This window comes from Echiichthys vipera (genome assembly GCF_963691815.1).
Source record: "Echiichthys vipera genome assembly, chromosome: 20".
NCBI lineage: Eukaryota > Metazoa > Chordata > Actinopteri > Perciformes > Trachinidae > Echiichthys > Echiichthys vipera.
Window position 1 is genome coordinate 5,017,193 of NC_139845.1, and position 19,477 is coordinate 5,036,669.

At 44.2% G+C, this 19,477-nt stretch overlaps 1 protein-coding gene across 1 annotated transcript; it reads left to right on the top strand.

Annotated features, from left to right (window-relative positions):
* Positions 1–792: 792 nt before the first annotated feature.
* On the top strand, positions 793–15,504 carry parpbp (PARP1 binding protein; the record flags this gene model as incomplete). The annotated part of the gene is made up of 10 exons (XM_083934949.1): positions 793–942; positions 2,283–2,519; positions 2,635–2,739; positions 3,513–3,683; positions 3,833–3,987; positions 8,730–8,913; positions 9,069–9,250; positions 10,317–10,398; positions 14,442–14,631; positions 15,182–15,504. 10 exons carry the CDS (start codon positions 793–795, stop codon positions 15,502–15,504), a joined length of 1,779 nt encoding a protein of 592 aa, XP_083791075.1.
* Positions 15,505–19,477: the final 3,973 nt, after the last annotated feature.

Consider the following 19,477-nt stretch of genomic DNA (forward strand, 5'->3'; position numbering starts at 1 on the left):
GTTTAAAAATTCAAAACAGCTGCTTGTTTTCGTCGTGGACGTGTGTTCAGGGATACTGCTGCAATATTAGAGGTTTGCACCGTTAAATTAGCATTGTCTATGATTGTGTGTAGCCATAAACGTGTTATATTACCAGTTATGTGTGTACATAAAGACACGTTATGATACTCGTTGTGGAATAAACAGTAAGTTGAGTTACCTCGGTGCCATTGTGTACAGTTACACCAAGGCCAATGCATTTCCTCTCTATGGTAGAGAAAAGACAGTTTTAACAGCCTGTCCAGGGATTACTTTTGTGTTTATTTAATAGTTAATGGCTATATTATGTTCCTTTTAAAAGTTACATTTTCAGGGTTATACAATATACAGTATTTTATTGCCATTGTGCTTTGATCATTGTTGTTCTCCTTTATTTACATTTCCTCCCTTGGTTTGTAAGTCCTAATGTCTTATTTTTGTTTTTTCTAATTTGTTCTACACTTATTTTTAGCCTGCTATTATCGTTGTATTCTGTTTTCATCAAATTGAATTTCAGCCTGTAATTTATTTGTTTTTGTTTTATGGTGTGTTGTTTTGTATTTGAATGATTGTGTGTGAATCAATAAATCAAACATTGGAAATCAGTTTAGCTGCTCATCAAAGCAGCTAAACTGATTTTAATTCCATTGTTTAAAGTGCAACATCAAGGTTCAAGTAAACAAAATTGAGAGCAAAGTGATTTCACATCTTTCTTTTAAGTCTATAAAAGGTTTGGATTGAGTATTGTCGTCTTTAATGCTGTTTTAGGAGAGAATGGAGGCTTTGGGAGACGGTCTAAAGGTGATGGTTAAAGTCTTCAGGCGAGAGTGCCACAGGGTCTTACACTCTGAGAGGACCACCATCCACGGAGCTGATGGCATGCTGCTGTTGCTGCAGCTCGCCATGGCGGAAGTTCAGAAGCAGGTACCAATCAATCGTCAGATGGATTCATTTCAAAATACTTCATTTGTTCAGGGAGCAATTAGTGGCAAAACAAGTGTGCGCACAAACAATTCATCCAAACAATTTGTGTGTCTATTTGTAGGCCTTCCATGTCTTTTTGTGGTTGATTTGTGTCAATTTGTGGTCGTTTTTGTCTTTTTTGTGGTTGCTTTGGGTCTCTGTGGTAATTCTGTGTCTCTTTGTGGTAGTTTTTTGTAGTTAGTTTGTGTCCCTTTGTGGTAATTTTGTCTGTAGTCGTCTTATGTCTCTTTGTGGTTGTTTTGTGTCTCTTTGTGGTTGTTTTGTGTCTCTTTGTGGTTGTTTTGTGTCTCTTTGTGGTTGTTTTGTGTCTCTTTGTGGTTGTTTTGGGTCTTTTGTGGTAATTTTGTGTCTCTTTGTGGTTGTTTTGTGTCTCTATGTGGTTGCTTTGTGACCCTTTGTGGTCATTTTGTCTGTAGTTGTCTTATGTCTCTTTGTGGTTGTTTTGTGTCAAATTGTGGTTGTTTTTGTGTTTTTCATGGTTGTTTTGTGTCTCTTTGTGGTAGTTTCACGTCTTTTTGTGGTAATTTTGTGTATCTTAATTGTTATTTTTTGTCTTTTTATAGTTAGTTTGTGTCCCTTTGTGGTAATTTTGTCTGTAGTCGTCTTATGTCTTTTTGTGGTTGTTTTGGTTCTCTTTGTAGTTGTTTTGTGTCTCTTTGTGGCCATTTTACCCCATTTTTGTTGTTATTTTGTGTCTTGTGTGTGTTTCTTTGTTCTACACTGTCTCGTAGTCATCTTGTGTCTCTTTTTTGTTGTTTTCCCCCTTTTTTGTTGTGATGTTTGTGTTTCTTTAGAGTTGTTTTGCGTCTCTTTGTAGTCCTGTATGTGTCTCTTGGAGCAGCATTGTATAGCTGAATGCCAGGGGTCTGCTAACACTCAGCTGTGGGAGCTTTGTTGCTAACTTTAGAGCTGAGGCTAACAACACCTTGCAGAGGGATGCAAACCAACAAATGAAATAAAAAGTTCTAACACTTTGAGGAATAAGGCATTGTCGGTTTTCCTTGTGCTGCTGCTGCTGCTGTAAGTTACCCGGCGGCCCATAAGCAAAGCTGTACGAGCCCAGTTCACATCATCATCATCATGGCATAATTCAATTGAACCATCAGGCTGACTGTCATCACGTCTATAACTGATGATATTACCACAGGTTTCCAGCTGAGACCGCTCATGGCCCGCTGTTGGACCGCGGCGAGAAGGTCTTTCTGCCTTTGAACTGATTGGTTCCAGGCCGTCAGTAATTACGGCCGCTGCTTTCACTGTTTTCTCTCTTCCTGTGACAGCACGGCGGAGAGTTCAAAGTGGCTCTGAGTGATGTCCTGATGGCCTGGAAACACTTACTGTTAGACAAACTTCACCTGCCGCCCCCCAGCTTTGCACGCTTGGAGAACTATGATCTCATCCTGGAGGCGTACGAATCCTTCCTGAAACGCTCCAACACTGTGGACCTGGTCGATATCCTTTCCATGTACAAACAGCTGAGACTGGCGGATTCAGACCCGGTGGAGCCCGTGAGCCCGGTGAGCCGGTTGAAAGCATACCGATGATTGGGGATGATCAGATCTGCTGCTGAGTTAGAGATAAGGCCCATTGCTGTATCTCTCAGACTAACTTTTTTCTTATTCTTTTGCCAAGATCCAGTTGTTCGAGTTCTTATCGGGCAACATGGAGGTCTCAGAGTCAGCAGACTCTTCGGTCCCGTCAACACCGTCCAGTAAAAGCAGGCCCTGCAGCTCACAGGTAGGCCCAGTCCTGCTTTCACACACACTAATAAAAAAAGGTGTAACTTATTTCATAAACCACCACGAGAAACCCTTCTTTCCACTTTGCCCTCTACCCTCCATATAAAGTTTTCTAGAGGAAAATTAAATGCTTCTCCTTCCGCTGGCGATAGTCCACGCATTTACTTTCCCAGTGTTCACAGTTTACTTTCATTTCTGTCTGGAATCCATCCTGCTCTTATTGACAGGAACTCTATATCACATCACTTTGGATTTAAGAGCGCAGCGTGAATTCAATTACCAGGCAGTTGTTTTAAAACAACACGACGCGGGGCCGGACAGGAGCTTCTGTAACACAGTCTCATTCCTCTCCACTTATTCTCTGCCACTTGTGAATTTATGGGTTTTTTTATGTGGAGGCTCGCTGCTGCACCACCAGCTCCAGTGATGTCATCGCTGGAGTTTAATACGGGCGCTCAGCTGCTGTTTGTCGTGAGAAATAAGTCTGAAATGCATCCAATTCTAATTTGCACACTTCAGTTTTTGTGCCAATTCAAGGAAATTATATACATCTTGGTAATTAGTGAGTATTTGAAGATGGAGTTTGTCACAGCCAGGCTAGCTGTGTGAGCCTGTTTCCAGTCTTTATGCTAAGCTAAGCTAACTGGCTGCAGCTTCCTATTTAGCACACAGAAATGAGCAGTGGCGATATTCTCACCTAACTCCTGAACTGATTATTAATGTTTTCTAACCAAAAATGATAAAGGTGTTCATTCTGTTTATGACCAACAGCTGAAAATGGCGGTGAGACGGGTTTTCTGCTCCTATCTGAGTTTGCTCGTGAATGCCAAGAACGACATGGCGTTGGCGCTAACCCTCGACGTCCCCGGTCGCACTCTTGGACGCCAGGCATTCACCGACATAAAGCACGCTGCACATAACGACAACACTTCTCTCTTCTTGGTAAGTGACACCCCCACTCTGGATGTGCTTTATAGGCTTTAGCGATGATGTGTTCACACTTTACGTCACTAGAAAATCCAAACTAATGACGTTAAAATTGGAGCAGTGGTCTTTGGCGTAACATTTGGGTCTCTTTCATGCTTCTGCAGGCTGTGACATCTTTTGTGAGGGCCATCCAGCTCGGAGGGAAGGGCTACGCTCCAGCTGAGTCTGACCCACTGAGGAAACATGTCAAAGGCCTGTCGGACTTTGTCCAGTTTCTAGACAACCTGGAAGAAATCCTGGGGGAGATTCCTGACCCAAGGTACACAGCAGCTTAATCCAGGCTCCCACTCCCGCTCCCTGTCTTACAGCTGCTGCTGCTGCTTCTTACGTAAAGCCTCCCTTCTTGTGACAGAGTCAGCTGTGAATGTTGGGAGGCAGGGATGTGCTCATTTGAATATAAATCAAATTTGAATTGAAGTTGTAAACGTTTTGCGAAGCACAACGGGAGCAGAAACCTAAAACGTGAAGGAATTTCATCGTTCATTTACTTACTATTTAAGCGATGGTTTATAATTTTTTTGAAGTGTGGTTGAATGAGGTACTTACCCATTGTCAGTATATTACCTACAGTAGGTGGTGAATGTTATATTACCAATATTTTCACTGCTTTATCTCGCTGTCAGTCAGCCCTTTTTATGCTTATGCTGGGGAACTGAAGCCGTTCTTTGCTCTCATCAAAGCCACCAGACTCCATTGACAAAAACAGTCATTTTAGCTAGAAGGAAGCAGAGGAGTTGCTCGCTCCGCGGTTAGTTTGTTTGTGTGACTATGTGAGTTTGGCGTTTTTTTAAGGTTAGGAATTAACAAAACTAACCAAAAGAAGCAGAAGTAGACCAGCAACTCCGGTGTTCTATGAGGTGAAATGACTGTTTTTGTCAGTGGAGTCTGGTGGCTTTGACGAGAGCACAGAACAGCTTCAGTTCCCCCGCGTAAACATCAAAAGGGCTGTCTGACAGCGAGGTCAAGCAGTGAAAACACATGTTCTGTGACGAAAAAACCTTTAACTGCAGCCCCAATCCACAGCAGTACATTTCTTAGTTTCAGTGCCCGTCCTCTTGTCTTATTCTCCAAACTGGGGGTTTTCTGACCTCCATCTACTGTAGGTCACACACTGACTACGGTTAAGTACCTCATAGAACCAACTATGCCCTCAATGTGACCCTAACTGGCACTAACAGAGTTTAAAAGTATCCCACGTGATTGAAAAGATGATTTTGGACAGTCCAGCGATGTATTTGTTTGTGGCCCTGGTCCCACAATACTTTCAAAAGACTGCATCCTAATTGTGTCTGAAATCCAGACCAGATTGGACGGCAACTTCTGGATTGCCACAGGGCATGGAAAAGTTCTATGAACTCGTCATCAGGTTTGTTCTGGTAAACCGATGCTCATGCTAGAGCAGAAGACCATGAAGCCACTAAGAGTCATTGCAATCTTCTTGTCTGTGGTCCACAAGAAGTAACCAAACAAATTGCAGCATTGTGGTTTATGATCTTCTATGGTTTTCACTTTTTGAATAATATCACATGTTTATTAAAAAAAGAAAACTTGATTCAAATATAAGAAAACAAACGCTGCAGAGAATAGGTTTATTTAGCTCTGGGGAGAGTTAGATGGGAGCAGTGACACCGATCTCTTATCCGTCAGTTAGTTATAAAGGTGCGTTCCAGTTGTACTCGGAAGTCGGGATTTTCCCGAGGTCCGATTCAAAACTTTTAACTGGAACCCGCGAGGTCGGATTTCCGACTTGGAAAGTTGGACGATCCACGCAACCCCCGAGTTGACATTTAAAGATGGCTGCCCCGGTTTGAAACAGTAAAGAAGCTCCTGTAATAATCCTTTTATTAACAGTTTTGACTATTTGTTGTCACAATAAGGCAGCCCTGTACATAGTGTTGTTAGATGTGTGTATATTTTTTGAAAGGCTGTCATAGTGTAATTTACATATTTCATGTGTATATGCGAGCTACAAAGCAGGACGTGCAACAACAGCTAACCATAGCCTGCTAGTTTCAGCTGTGTTTTTTCCAACTTGATAACTGAAACGCTGATAACTCGGGTTTGACGTCATTCCCAGCTCCGACTTTCGACATCCGAGGTACATGGAACGCACCATAAGCAATAAGTTAGCTTAGCCTAGCTTAGCACAAAGAGTGGAAACAGCTAGCCTGCTCTTCTGAAAAAAAAAATCCACCTACCAGCACCTCACTAATTAACACGGTATATAATGTTTGTTTAAAACGTTGACAGTTCACTGGTTTACACTGCTAGTTGCCCAGGGTCACAATATAATGGCTATTTAATGGCTACGTAATTTCCCCAAACAGCACTGTAGTTTTTATCAAATCCTCCTCTAACTGGAGGAAATGTGCATTCGTTGAGGACTATTTTCAGCCGCGTCTCTGTGTGAATGAGAGCCAGCAGGGCGGAACGACACGCAGGAGTGATGCACAAGTCGACCCAGAGGCACGTCAAAAAGTGACAAAGTAGCGTTCACAGTAGCCAAAGTTATTAATAACTTACAGAAACATTGCGTACAATCTCTCTCTCTCTCTAACACACACACATGCACGGGTGCTGCAGTCCGTCTCTGTCCTTCTCTTTTGTGCTACTATAATGTATAAAGTTGGCAATTTGTGTGTTCTGTGTAATCACGACTTGGGCAACATTACGCTGCCTTTCCTCGGCCCGTGTGAATGACTAAAAAGCCGGTGTCCCGGCATTCCTTCATTGCGACAGCATCGTGTGAAATCCCTTTGTCACTGACACTCGAAACTGTTCATTTTGCCCTAAAGTTCTTAATAAAATCCCAAAAATACTCAGCACTTTTCATTTGTCAAGCATTTGCAGCAGTAGCCAATACAACAATTGTCTTTGACGGGCGACGGGCGTGGGCACTTGGAGCACAAAGGGTGTCAGTGACATCATCGGCCTTGTGAGAGGTTAAATACCTGGATCTCCACACCAGTTAGTCCCAGCCTGGTCCTGGTCCAGTCCCAGCCTGGTCAGATGCGTACATGAACTGATGAAGCCTCTTGGATGAGAGGTGAAACGTCTTCCTAGACAAACAACCAAGTCCAGTTGCTTTTGACTGAAATTGCTTTGAGGATAACGACGACCTGGACGAATGAGAACATTCACAGGCGAACAATTGTCTTTATTTCGTAAAGACAATTAATTGAATTACCAGAAAACATGCTATATCACATCGTTATTGAGATTGGAAAGGATCTACAGAATACGTGGATAGAAAGATTTTGACCATACCTAATCTCATCTCATCTCATCTTCAACTGCTTCCAGCCCTAATTTCAAACAATGCATTATTACAAAATGCTGCTCTTACTCTATTGCAGTCTAATGCTCCTATTAAACACATAATCCATTTCCAGAGAAATCGTCCTGAGCTGATTTGGGGGAACCGGACCTTCCAAGAAAAAGTTGAGCCTGCGTCGGTACCTGGCAGCGTCTGAGGTCAAAACCACTAAAACTCTGGATTTATGACTGAGTGGGATTTTTCTTTGAATTGCTTCACTTCTTCCTGCGATTCAGGTTAAACTCTGTTTCCTCTCTGCTGTGGTCGGTTCAATTCTCATCAGTTGGATAAAGTTCTGCTCGGCTCTGTGTGGGGGGTCCTGCTGCTGCTGCTACTGGATGGGATATTTACGGCCGGGTGTATCGGCCTGGCAGACACCTGTGCACTGGAATCACACCTGCGATCGTAAAATCCACCTGTCCCACCGCAGCTTCTTATTATTTCCTTCAAATCCCGCGTAATGACTCCCATCTAAGCTGCTCATGATAACATTTTGGATCGCTAAAGCATGTTCATCTTTGCCGCATCAAAGCCCATCTTCCCCAGATCGTTCCCCATACCATTACGGGTTATTTTTGGATGTCAGAGCATTTGGCGCCACCACAAAAGCGGTTATCAGAAGTGATTTAGCCGCTCAGTCATGTGAGGGTCGAAGCTTTTCGAGGTGAAGCCGTTGGAAGCACCCTTTGTAGAGGTCCCAGTAGCGACGTTTGCTCCCTCGGCCTCGCCGTATCAACACGTCGTGATGTTTGGGTTGCAGTGGATCTGACCCTCCGCTGCTCTTCTGAGGGTTTTCGGTTCACGCGGGCTGATGAGAGCGCTCCACGTCTGATGAGACGCTCACGAACCGGGCCAACATGTGTCTTTCAACAGGCAGTGCCTTTACGCTCTCAGAGGAGTACTGTATTTCCTCATACAAACACCTACTATGGAGAGTTCAGGGCCCCTTGTTCACTGAACATCTGTTTTCCCAAGTGATTCTGTTACTGAGCCCCTGCTCGCTCACATCAGAGCCGGGGTCAGGGTCGGACCACAGCCCCCTCCACCTCACTGCGATCCCCTCTAGCAATGCTTTAGTGCACTTGACTGTTAGTGACGTACAGAAGTGATATGTTGCTATGATTTTTGGACATGCAGGCACCGCAGACGGTGTTGCAAGCATGGGGCGAAAATCCCCCGAAACTATAAAGATGAAAATCCTGGAGTTTGTCCGCTGACAGTCAATCGGCGAGCGCAGCGACCGTGGCCAGGGTGACTTTAACAGGGATTTGGAGCACATTTTCTGCTCCATAACTGTTAACATTGGCAGAGCCGCGGTACAGTGAAATAAAGCTCAACTGGATGTTAACACCGAAACAATTACTCTGAGCCCTTAAAGTCAGGGTCCAATTAATTGAAAGTGAAGCAGCCGTATATATTCTGAAGACATTCGGGCTAAGGCCTGGCTTTTCTGGGGTTTTCATTTTTAGGAGAGAGTTATTCATGTTGGCAAATACTGGCTGAACTCTTAACACTATTAATTCCATCCAGATGAAAACCTGTATGTGTGTTCTGCAGAAGAAAGGGTCTATTGCAGGGTTTTTTCTCCCTCTCTCTCTCTCCCTCTCCCTCTCTCTCTACCTACGGCACAACAGCGCTCTCCCAGCAGATGTCATTGTGACTGTCTCTGTGTTTTTAATCCTCAGTGTATGTGGAGCCAGGCTGGTGACTGCCATCAGGGCGGTGCTGGTGAAGGGACGCGGCAGCGGGGACGCGGTGCACGCCGCAGCCGAGGAGACGGCGAAGGAGCTGAGGGAGAGGATCTGCCATTTGTACCAGATCCAGAAACAGATTGCTAATGGAAGCGAGACGGGGATCAGCCCTGCCAGGGTAACGTATAACCTCTGCTCTCCAGCCATGTCAGCTACACTTTTGGCTTCTCCCTTCCCTACTGAAGTCAATGCATTCACACACACACACAAAAAAAAACAGTTCATCTCCTCTAATAATGCACTGATTGGAGCTGTGTTCATCTTCCTCTCCAGCCAAAAGCACACGCAGTCAATCACTGTACCGCCTTCGGAGGTCGGGACACTGTGAAGCTGCTGATGGCTCTGCTGGACGAAGAAGCGCTGACGCCTCCGTGTCAGAACAAGGCGGACCTGCTGTCTGAGGACCAGCCTGTCCTCGGGGAAGCAGAGGGGACCTGCTTCCTCACTTTGTACAGGTTGGCACAAATGTCTTTTAGGGTTATTCTTTCATTTTATTTTAGTGTCAGTTTACCATGTGTATAGATCCGTAGACTGGAACTGTGACGGTCTTATATTAAGATAAAGGCTTTGTTACATCCTTAAGGGCTCAGGTACAACACTGATCATTTAAAAGTCCCATATTCTGCTCTTCTTTAGGTTTATACTTGTATTTTGGGTTTGTACTAGAACCTGTTTACATGCTTTAATGTTCAAAAACACATTTTTCTCATCCTGTCTGTCTGAATACACCTGTATTCACCCTCTGCCTGAAACGCTCCGTTTTAGCGCCTGTCTCTTTAAGACCCCCTCCTGAAAAAGCCCAGTCTGCTCCGATTGGTCAGCGTTTACAGGTCTGCATCTGCACTCTCTCTCTCTGCACTGTCATTGCAGCCGGGGAATGATTGCAGCACCACTTTATACTAAAGAACGAGAGGTTGTGACATCACGACCGTACAGGAAGTCCCGACGGCTCGTTTAAAGACACAGTTTCTGAATATGACTGTGTGAATTTCTCCGCGGCTTGGATGTTTTGACACTTTCACAGTATTTATGCAGCAGCTCCAACTACTTTATAATTAATACAAAACATGGAAATCTGACTTTATACAATACGGGACCTTTTAAAAGTTATTGTTTACTATAAAAACGTCCCAGAGCTTTGAACTAGATTTGACTATTTTCATTAGGGCAGGAATCAGTGTGAGTGGGAAAGCCCCTGAAATGGCAAATTACTGTACACCAACACGAGACCGTACAACTCAAGACTGAAGGAAAATCCTCCCACACCACGCTGGAACAATTTCTCTGGTCAAACATCTGAAATAAAAATAACAATCTCAAAAAAAAAAAAGGGGGGTAACCAACATTGTGTCGGAGGTGCATGACATCCAATTTGAAGCGAAAAAGCCCCAAACATCAGCTCAAACTGCGATCGTGTGCAGCTGCAACACAGAGGGAACAGTAGTGTGAGCGTGTGACCTTCTTGCTTTTCTAATTTATAAACCTCTTCTCTCTGCCTCCTCATTGTGGCTCACCCCTCAGATCCCCCGAAGTGTCTACTGGAAGCTCTCCAGAACCTCTAAAGAACAGAGTCCAGAGCCGGCTAGACTCGCTCAAACCCAAGGTAACGTGGGCCCCCTTCGTCCAAGAGCCCCAAATCCAAACCATCAGTTATTTCAAATTGAATCAGATGTACAAACATAGAAAATAATGTCTTTACATCCTGTAATTTCTCCCTGGTATTATATTATTTATTTGCTTAGCCGAAGCTCACATCTTAACTGACTTCCACCGTTCCCGTTTGCACAGCTGTGTTTTAGCTCTTCGTGTCGGTTTTGAGGGTGCCGTTTTAAATCCATGGCATAAAACGGCTTATTCGTGGGGGATTCAAACCATTAACCAGTCCTGATGATAAGTTATCCGATTGTCAGGGCTCAGCGCCATTTGCTTACGGTGCACAATATAACACACTGTATATCTGATATTGATATCTCCTTCCTTCCTTCCTCCCTGGCTGTGAGCTCAGCTGTTCTGGGATCAGGGTGAGAGAATCTGTCTCATTATGATTATGCAGCACTTTGTTGCAGATATGTTTTGAATATACAGACCTCACTGGTTTGGGGTTATTTGATTTAGCGCTCGCACCCGGTGGAAAGTAATGTACACATTTATTTAAGTGCTGTACCATTTTTAAGGTGCTAGAGTTTTCCATTCTAGGCTGCTTTACCGGAGCTGCACGAGGAACGGGGAAATGTGTGGTAAAGATGTTGAATATGGCGATAACGATATCAGTATACTGCTGAAATACAACACATGGCTTCATCTCAACTTCAGCCTCTTATCCGGGGTCGGGTCGCGGGGGCAGCAGCTCCAGCAGGGGACCCCAAACTTCCCTTTCCCGGGCCACATTAACCAGCTCTAACTGGGGGATCCTGAGGCGTTCCCAGGCCAGTGTGGAGATCTAATCTCTCCACCTGGTCCTGGGTCTTCCCCGAGGCCTCCTCCCAGCTGGACGTGCCTGGAACACCTCCCTAGGGAGGCGCCCAGGGTTCATCCTTACCAGATGATCCTGAACCACCTCAACTGGCTCCTTTCAACGCAAAGGAGCAGCGGCTCTACTCCGAGTTCCTCACGGATGCTGAACTTCTCCCCCTCTCTCTAAGGGAGACGCCAGCCACACATTTCTTGTTGAAATACAAAATAAAAAAACTGAAAGAACATTTAACATTTTAGTGAAAACAGGAAAAAAAAACGTTCTAACTCAAAAAAACCCTGCATGTTTCGTGATTTACAGAGCAAGTTTATAGCACAACAATATGGCCTAAAAATAAAGTCCACAATTTTTTTAATAACAGCCTCACAGCGAGAGGGTTCCTGGTTCAAATCCCGGCTGGGGCCCTTCTGTGTGGAGTTTGCATGTTCTCCCCGTGTCTGCATGGGTTTTCTACGGTTTCCTCCCACAGTCCAAAGACGTGCAGGTGTTCGGTTCATTGATGACTCTAAATCACCCGTAGGTGTGAATGGTTGTCTGTCTCTGTTCGTCTCTATGTGTCCTGTGATAGACTGGCGTCCTGTCCAGGGTGTACCCCGCCTCACGCCCAATGTCAGCTGGGATCGGCTCCAGCCCCCCGCCACCCCGACAGGGACAAGCGGTTGAAGATTAATGAATGAGTGAAAACATAAAATGCTTACATGAATGCATCTGTTATCCAAATATATCATATTTATAATATCACACTGAACGCAGTCATTCTGTTCCCTTATGAGTCCTTTTATTCTTTATACCTTCAGACATTTTGCTGCCGGTACTTTCATACCTTTACTGTAACGGAGTATATTTACATGGTGGTAACTTCCACTGTTGTTGTTCCCTCCACAACTGCTGAGTCACCCAAAAAACACACACTGACAAGACCAGCTTTACATTTTCAAAAAAGGCAGGACTGGTCTTTTTTAGCACGAGGCAGCTCCACTGTGTGAACTTCCATGTATGCTAAACACATTTTGTGAAATGGCTCCTTTATTTGATTGCGCTAGCAGATGTCATTTTAGCTCCCCACAATCTGGCTGCCTTCCTGTTTGAGTGCGCTGTAATGGTCCCTGGGCAGCTCACCGCTTCCTGAACTCAGCGAGCGGAAGCTTTCTGCATCAATTTCACTTTGAAGATGCCATATCAGTCGCGTAATTCGACTAGCGAGGGGAACTTGAAAGGTTATTGTTTCCTGTTGTCTGCTGAATGACTTTATCCCAGACTTCTCCAGCGGTTTCATCATGCACTGACGTCAACTGGCACACACGGAGATGGACAGATTTAGTTTCTGCTCTTTGGGACGTTTCCAGATCTTTGTCTCGGTGCCACAAATGATCCAGACTCAGTCACGACTTTGAAACCGTTCAGTGCGGCTCTTCTGTGACGTCATCGTAATTATGTTTGTGAAAAAAAAAGATGCATTGGATTACATGATAATGCTTCGATCAGTCTCGGACGGTGATAGTATTAATGGCGCACCTGTTCTCACTTCTATCACCTGCGTGTCAAGACACAAGGCTGCAGAAATTGCTTGCACCTGCTTTTTGGAAAGCATTATCAGGAATGTGTTAGTCAGGTGTCTCCGGCGTGGGTTCAGGCGCTGTGCAGAGGTTATTTCAGGACAGCCATCTTCAGAGGAATGAGGGCAGTCTGACCACACGGTGCCATGTTGGGCTCCCACCTGTTGTAATTGGATTAGATGTGATCCGTCAGTCATAGTTTGGCTGTGTTCACTCTTCCATCCCCTCCCATTGTTTCAGATATGTTTTATTAGCATGCAACCAGGGGCAGTATACATTTTTAGCTCCGTTATTGAAGTGTGCCTTGTTCTTAGGGTTGCTGTTGTTTTAGGTGCTCTTTTAAGAAGTTCTTTTGAAAAGCACAAAGGCTTTGATCCCTTTGTGCTTTAAGGACCCACCCAGCTTTGCTCGCTGTATTTTTCCCTCCGATTTTCCCCTCCCTACTGTGGCCCACTGGCCTGAAGGGTGAAATCCTTGGATTGTGATAATCCCAAGCAGACGTAGATCAAACAGTGGTTGAAAAGCTGTTGATCTGTGTGCCCCAGGGCCAAGATTGGAGTCTTCAGCATCATTGGCTTTGTTAATACTAACTAGGCTGTTCGGAAAAAGGCTTTTTAATGAGGTGCTTCTCTACTGTCTCACATGTAATTGTGGTAAGATCGAAGGAACAGTTTCTCCTGGTCAAAGTGTAAAGTTGGGCTAATTAATTATTCGTCAGCCTTTTTATTGTCTCCTCATCAGGTGACCTGTAATCATAAATATATTTCGAAAGCCAGGAATCTTGGCCACAGGCCCTTCAGTCATTGATACTGACCAACAACAATGTCACCGCCAATTCCATTTTTTGTGAATTGAGTGAAATGTTTGGATAACTTTTGGACGGGTTGACATGAACTTTGGTACAGATATTCATGGTTCCTTGAGGATCAATCCCCGCCGTTGAAAAACAGACCAAGCAGCAGCAATGTGCGCCCAGCTGCCAAGCAACACCAATGGAAAGCTACGGCGGCTACTTCGAGCTGCGGCGGTTTGATTCTGCAGTGAAGTGCAGCCAAACTAAAAGTCGGGGACAGTTTAACTTTTAGCAGCGAAGTTTGGCGAGAGAGAGCCAAACTAAACCGAGTCCTGTGACACGTTGACCTACGTTACAAAGACTTTCTTCCCGGCGGAAACGCATGAATATGCCACCGGGCCACAGAAACATTTTAATATTGCCGCAAGTTTTTGCCGTGTTTTTGAGGTTGATCGTTGTAGTAAATGCATCATTTAAACAATCTGCCAAAAACTGCAGTCCATTGATTGGCCACTTGAGGCTGTCTCCAAAAATTAGTCAATCTCCATATACCGTGGCCTGTTTTTGGCCCCAGGACTTTGGTGATCCCCTGACTTTAGCGCCACCATGAGGTTGACGATTGTATATTGATATCTTTAAATGTGGTACAGAAATTCGTGAAATTGGAGTGTGAACTAGGTAGCTTTTTGTTGTCCAAAATATAAGTAAAAAGCCACAAAGCTGGAAACCTAGGCCACCTGCCCCGAGTCATCAAGACCGATCACCAACAACGTCTCCATGTCAAATCAGCTCAATTAATGTTTTTATTTTTATGTGGATTTCAGCCCAGAGACAGATCAATACGATCCCAGTTTGCATGCACATACAATGATGAAGATCTGCCGCTCAACCGCGTGCTGGAGTTCCCCAGCGCCAGCCAGATCCCGACCTGCGTGCACCCAGCGCCCAAACGCCCAACCATCCCCGCTGTGGAAGAGGAGTGCAGCTCTGATGTGGAGGAGACGACCAAAGAAGGTACATACTCTTTTAAAGCTTTTCAATTTTCATCATGTCTTTTTTTTTTTTGGGCGCTTCATGTGGAGAAAAGCTCAAAATGTCAACACGAGCGGTGCAGCGTTCCCTTTCTGCTGGGATGGATTTCTGTTTCCTCTGACGCCACACAGCTGGACTGAGGCCCAGGCGCACCTTCTCAGCTCCAGCCTTGAACCGTTCCCAGCCCCAGTTCTGGGACTGGTACTTACAATCAGCCATTAAATGATTCCCCATTCTACCAAACCTACTCGTATCCACATCTGTAGTTTAAAAAAACAAAAAACACTTTAAAAAGCACACATGCCTCACAGAATTTTTGCCCATTTCCCCTTCTGTCTTTTGTTCTGAGGGAATTCAGGCTCCGCTCCATCAGGTTACATGACAAATGTTATATTTCAGCTTCATAGAATAAACACACAGCCTCCTTCCACGCACTGCCAACGTCAGCAGTTTCGTCACAACATTTTCCTGTTTTTTTCCTTCTTCCTGCCAGGTTGTCACACTTGCTCTTGCTTTGTTTCAATCTCTCCAGCCAAGTCGACTTCTGAATGCCCGAATAAGGAGCAGAGCGGCGTGCAGCGGGGGGCTGCTCTCGAGCCAAGATGTGGAAATGCCCAAAACAGAGGCGCGGGCCCGGGGAACAGAAAGAAAACTGGCGCTCAGACGCAAAGAAAGGGTAACAAGAGGAAACAGGTGGATTCTGACCAACATGGAGGATCAGAGAACGAGCCTCCGGAGAAGAAACAGCACACCGGTGTCACAGTCAAAATGCCTGGCAAGGGTGTCGGCAAGGCCTCCAGTAAGAAGAAGCTGATAGCAGGGCAGGGGAAGCTCACCAGCTTCTTCAGAGTCTAACGGTCACTCGGTTTCATGGTGGTAGAGCGTGTGCACTTTCTGTCAAATGGCCATCACACGAAGCAGCTCACGTGTGTTTTATTTCACGGACTCTTTAACGGAAATGTTCCGGTTAAGGCTGCAAATAATGAGGATTTTGAGCCTCAGTTAATCTGTTGACTATTAGGTTTTAGTGAATACCTTTTGGGAATTGTAGGCTACTCATTTGCTTACTTGCTGAGAGTTGGATGACTAAATATGAATCTAGAGCTAGCGTGCTGCTTAACTTCACTTAAACACCTAGCCTTGCTAGACTTAACAAGATCTAACAAGTTAATTAGTTAAATCTAGAGGTGCTAGTGAGCAGATTTTTTTAGGGTTTGGACGAACCCAGATAAACCCTTTCACGCAATTCCAGCTGCTATGCTAAGCTAACTGGCTAGCAGTAGCATTTAGCATACAGATCATCTATTGTATGGATACGGCTAACTACCATGGTAGCGTCATAAAGGTTTCCCAAGATTTCCAGTCTTTATGCTAAGCTAAGCTAATTGCCTGGTGGCTGTGGCTTCATGTGTAGCCTAGCGTACATAAGAGTGGTACTGATCATCTCATTTAACTCTTAGCAAGAAAGGCGAATAATGCGTACATGTCAAAAAATTTATAAAAGCATAACATTTTTACATTTGAGAAGCGGAAACTCACGTTAATTTAGCATTTTTGCTTGGAAAATTATGTAAATTGAATCACTCAATTATTGCAAATTAATTGTCTGTCGAGCGTTACTTTATTCATATAGCAGAGGGAGACGTGAATCAAATTTGATAGCCGATCACTGGTTGGTCAGTACACTTTCATACTTGGCGCTTAATGTATTTAATCACTCGTTGTACAGTTTATTATTTAACCTGTAAAATTCCACGACGAAATCAACTTTGTAAAAATGATGCAGACTTTTTTTCTACTTTGAATAAACTTTATTTGGTTTTACATGTTTGTGCACTCATTTTCTACATTTTCTACAAGGAAATTCATCTCAATGTAACACACACACACATATACTATGTGTATGGAAGAAGTATTTACAGCACATTCAGGGCAGGACGGCGACATCTATACTTCCCAGCAGGGTCGATACACTCTTCCTATCATACAACGAAGCACTGGAAGGAAAGGATAAAGACAGTAAAGAACACTTGCATAGATGTTTATGAACAGAATCGACTTTACTGGTCATGTATGTTTATATAACACGGGTTTGCAGATACTTACTGTCGAGGTCGGTGTTTCTGCGCTCAATTTTCAAACTGTGGTCAGCGGGGTTGTGGCTCAAGCTTCGGTCCGTGAGCAGAGGAAGGCTCCGGGTGAAGGCTGGATTCATCCCACGGATACTTTGTCCTTTCCCCATGTCCTGAAACACAGTATTGATCGGTGATTGCATGTGACACCTTAAGACCACACGGGCATTTCCGTACCGCGGGATCTGAACTCTGGATCGTCACAGTTGCAGAAAATTTGCAACAGCTTTCAAAGATTATCTTTCACTTGCAGCACAGGTGTTGGATGTGTCTTTTACCAGCTGATCCAAGCCACAAGAACCCCAAATGGAAGAAATGTGTTTCCCCGTTTTTATTATATCGCAGAGGCCTGTTTTCTTCCATCCCCCCCCCCCTGGTTTACCCAGATGGCTTTGTTCTCTCCAATATGGCTGCCTATTACCGCAGAGATAACCACCATGTTCATGACTCACAGGAGACGCAACCGCCAGATAAACTCTTTACACGTCGCAGCCAAACGTTTGAGGGAGCAGATACATCATCATTCTTCCCACTGTGATTCCAATAAATCTTTATAGGCTTGTGATCATTTGACCTTTTCGGCTAATAGTATTTCCCGGTTTTCCAGCGCTGCCGTAAAAGTTTTTCATAGAAGTGTATGAAATATTGACTTAACAGTAGACGTGAGGACGGTGACCAATTGAAAGAGTTCAACTGTTCAGTCACAGGATGGAGATAATGTGCTCTTTGTTGTTGTTGAACTACGGTTGTTTATGGAGAGAAATCTCATACAATGAATAGTTATGATGCATGACTGTTGTTGGCAGAGTTCAATGGCTGCTAACGGAGACTAGCCAGATACATTTATATGGAATAAATTAACTAAGAGTAGTCCAAATACAACTCCGTCGCCAGAATAAAAATCTTGGCAATGAACGTTTCTGCAAACCACAGATATGTTGAATGTCGTTTCTGAACTGCTGCAACCGACACTGTGTCAGCACCCCTTGGTGTCGCTTTTTGATGCACTGGGTAGTGACGCTTCACGGTCGCAGATTTAGGAATCAAAACCATTTGGTGAGGTTTAGGAAAAGATCACGGTTTGGGTTAAAATAAGTAAGTTCCACTTTTACACAGGACACTAATAGAAGTCACCTGGGTAAAGGACCAAACCATCCACCCCGACCTCATCCCTAAGCTAATACAGATGCTAAAGTCTGCCAAATATGTTTCATATCGACGTCGTCTGTCATACTAGATGTTCAGTCCACTGCCCACTTCTGCTATGTTCTGCTATATCTGTTTTGCAAGGACACCGTTGCTGCATCTGGAGCTTAGCGCCGCCCAAGATGCTTGGATTTCTTTAAAATAATCACAAACTGATCCATACAGTGCTTGAGTATGGTTTAGCAATACAAGACTAATATCAACGGGGTCACCCCTATGTTCCCCGCTCAGGGAAAATCGGACCCTGTTGGGGAAAAAGGATAGCTTGTAACATGAGATTTGATTGTTATTGAAGCTAACTCTATCAAAGGGTTAATTCAGCCAAATAATAAAAGAAAAGATGATAACAGGATTGGAAAATGACTTCCAGAAACAAGTTCTCAAGCTTTGACACTAACCCAAATATTTTTGTACCATTTAAACGGCTTCAAACTTTGAAAGCAACACTGCCAATGTGACACTTACTGAGAAAATGAGGATTTTAGGGCTCCCGTCTTCATCCCTCACACCGGTGTCCAGCACAAGGTTTCGTCTGTACGAGTGGGGAACCACAGCGGGCTCGTCCCCCAGTAGCATGCCATCTTGTACCGCTGTGCTGTCTTCTGCAGCTGGCATGGCTTCAGTGGCCAAGTGGCTGTTCAGCTCTGCGAACAGCACCAGAGTGTACAGGACAGAGTAGATAGAGACCATGGTATCTACAGTGTTTCGTTCTCCCTTACCTTCACAAGTGTTGTGACTTGGCTCTCAGCTGTCTTATATATATTCAGGGAGAGGGCTCTTTGTTTACAATTGAAAACCGTTAAATGTAATTAAGTGTCAGTCTCCTGCATAGGTGCATCCATCTTAAAGACCAAAGGTCACAGTTAATTCCATTCATCGGTGTTCCTTCTTAAAGCAGGAGGTGAATAGCTCTATTTTTCTTTTTCAGATGTGTTCAATTCAAATGGATAAAGATGCCTTTCATCAAGACACGGGGTCAAAGGGCACAAATGAATTGTGCCCCCTTTCCTTCAAAATCCATATTTGGAAAGGAACCGCAGCAGGTGACAGCACAGGGACCGCTGAGGGTCATAGAGTCATTTTCTCTGAATGGCATTAGTGGCTGCGTAAGGCTAAGATGTTATAATGAACCATCCACAAAAGGTCATTTCCACATATGAAAGACTCAAGACTCAAGCTGACTAATGACGACAGACTATTGAGAAACAGTGAAGGAGTAGTTTTTGTGAAATGTGCCGTGAGTGAGCATGCTAACACGCTAAACTAAGATGCTGTTAAACATCAGCATGTTAGCTTTGTTATTGTGGCTATGTTATTATGCTGGTGTTAGCATTTAGCTCGAGCCACTGGAGGTTGGCTCCAAAAGCAAGTCATCCCCATACTGGAGATCAAAACAAGTTGTTAATACTTGATTTATTCTGAAATAATGTTATTTTTTATTGTTCAGAATTTTATAGAATATCCACTGTAGCTTATATCACTGCTGTGCT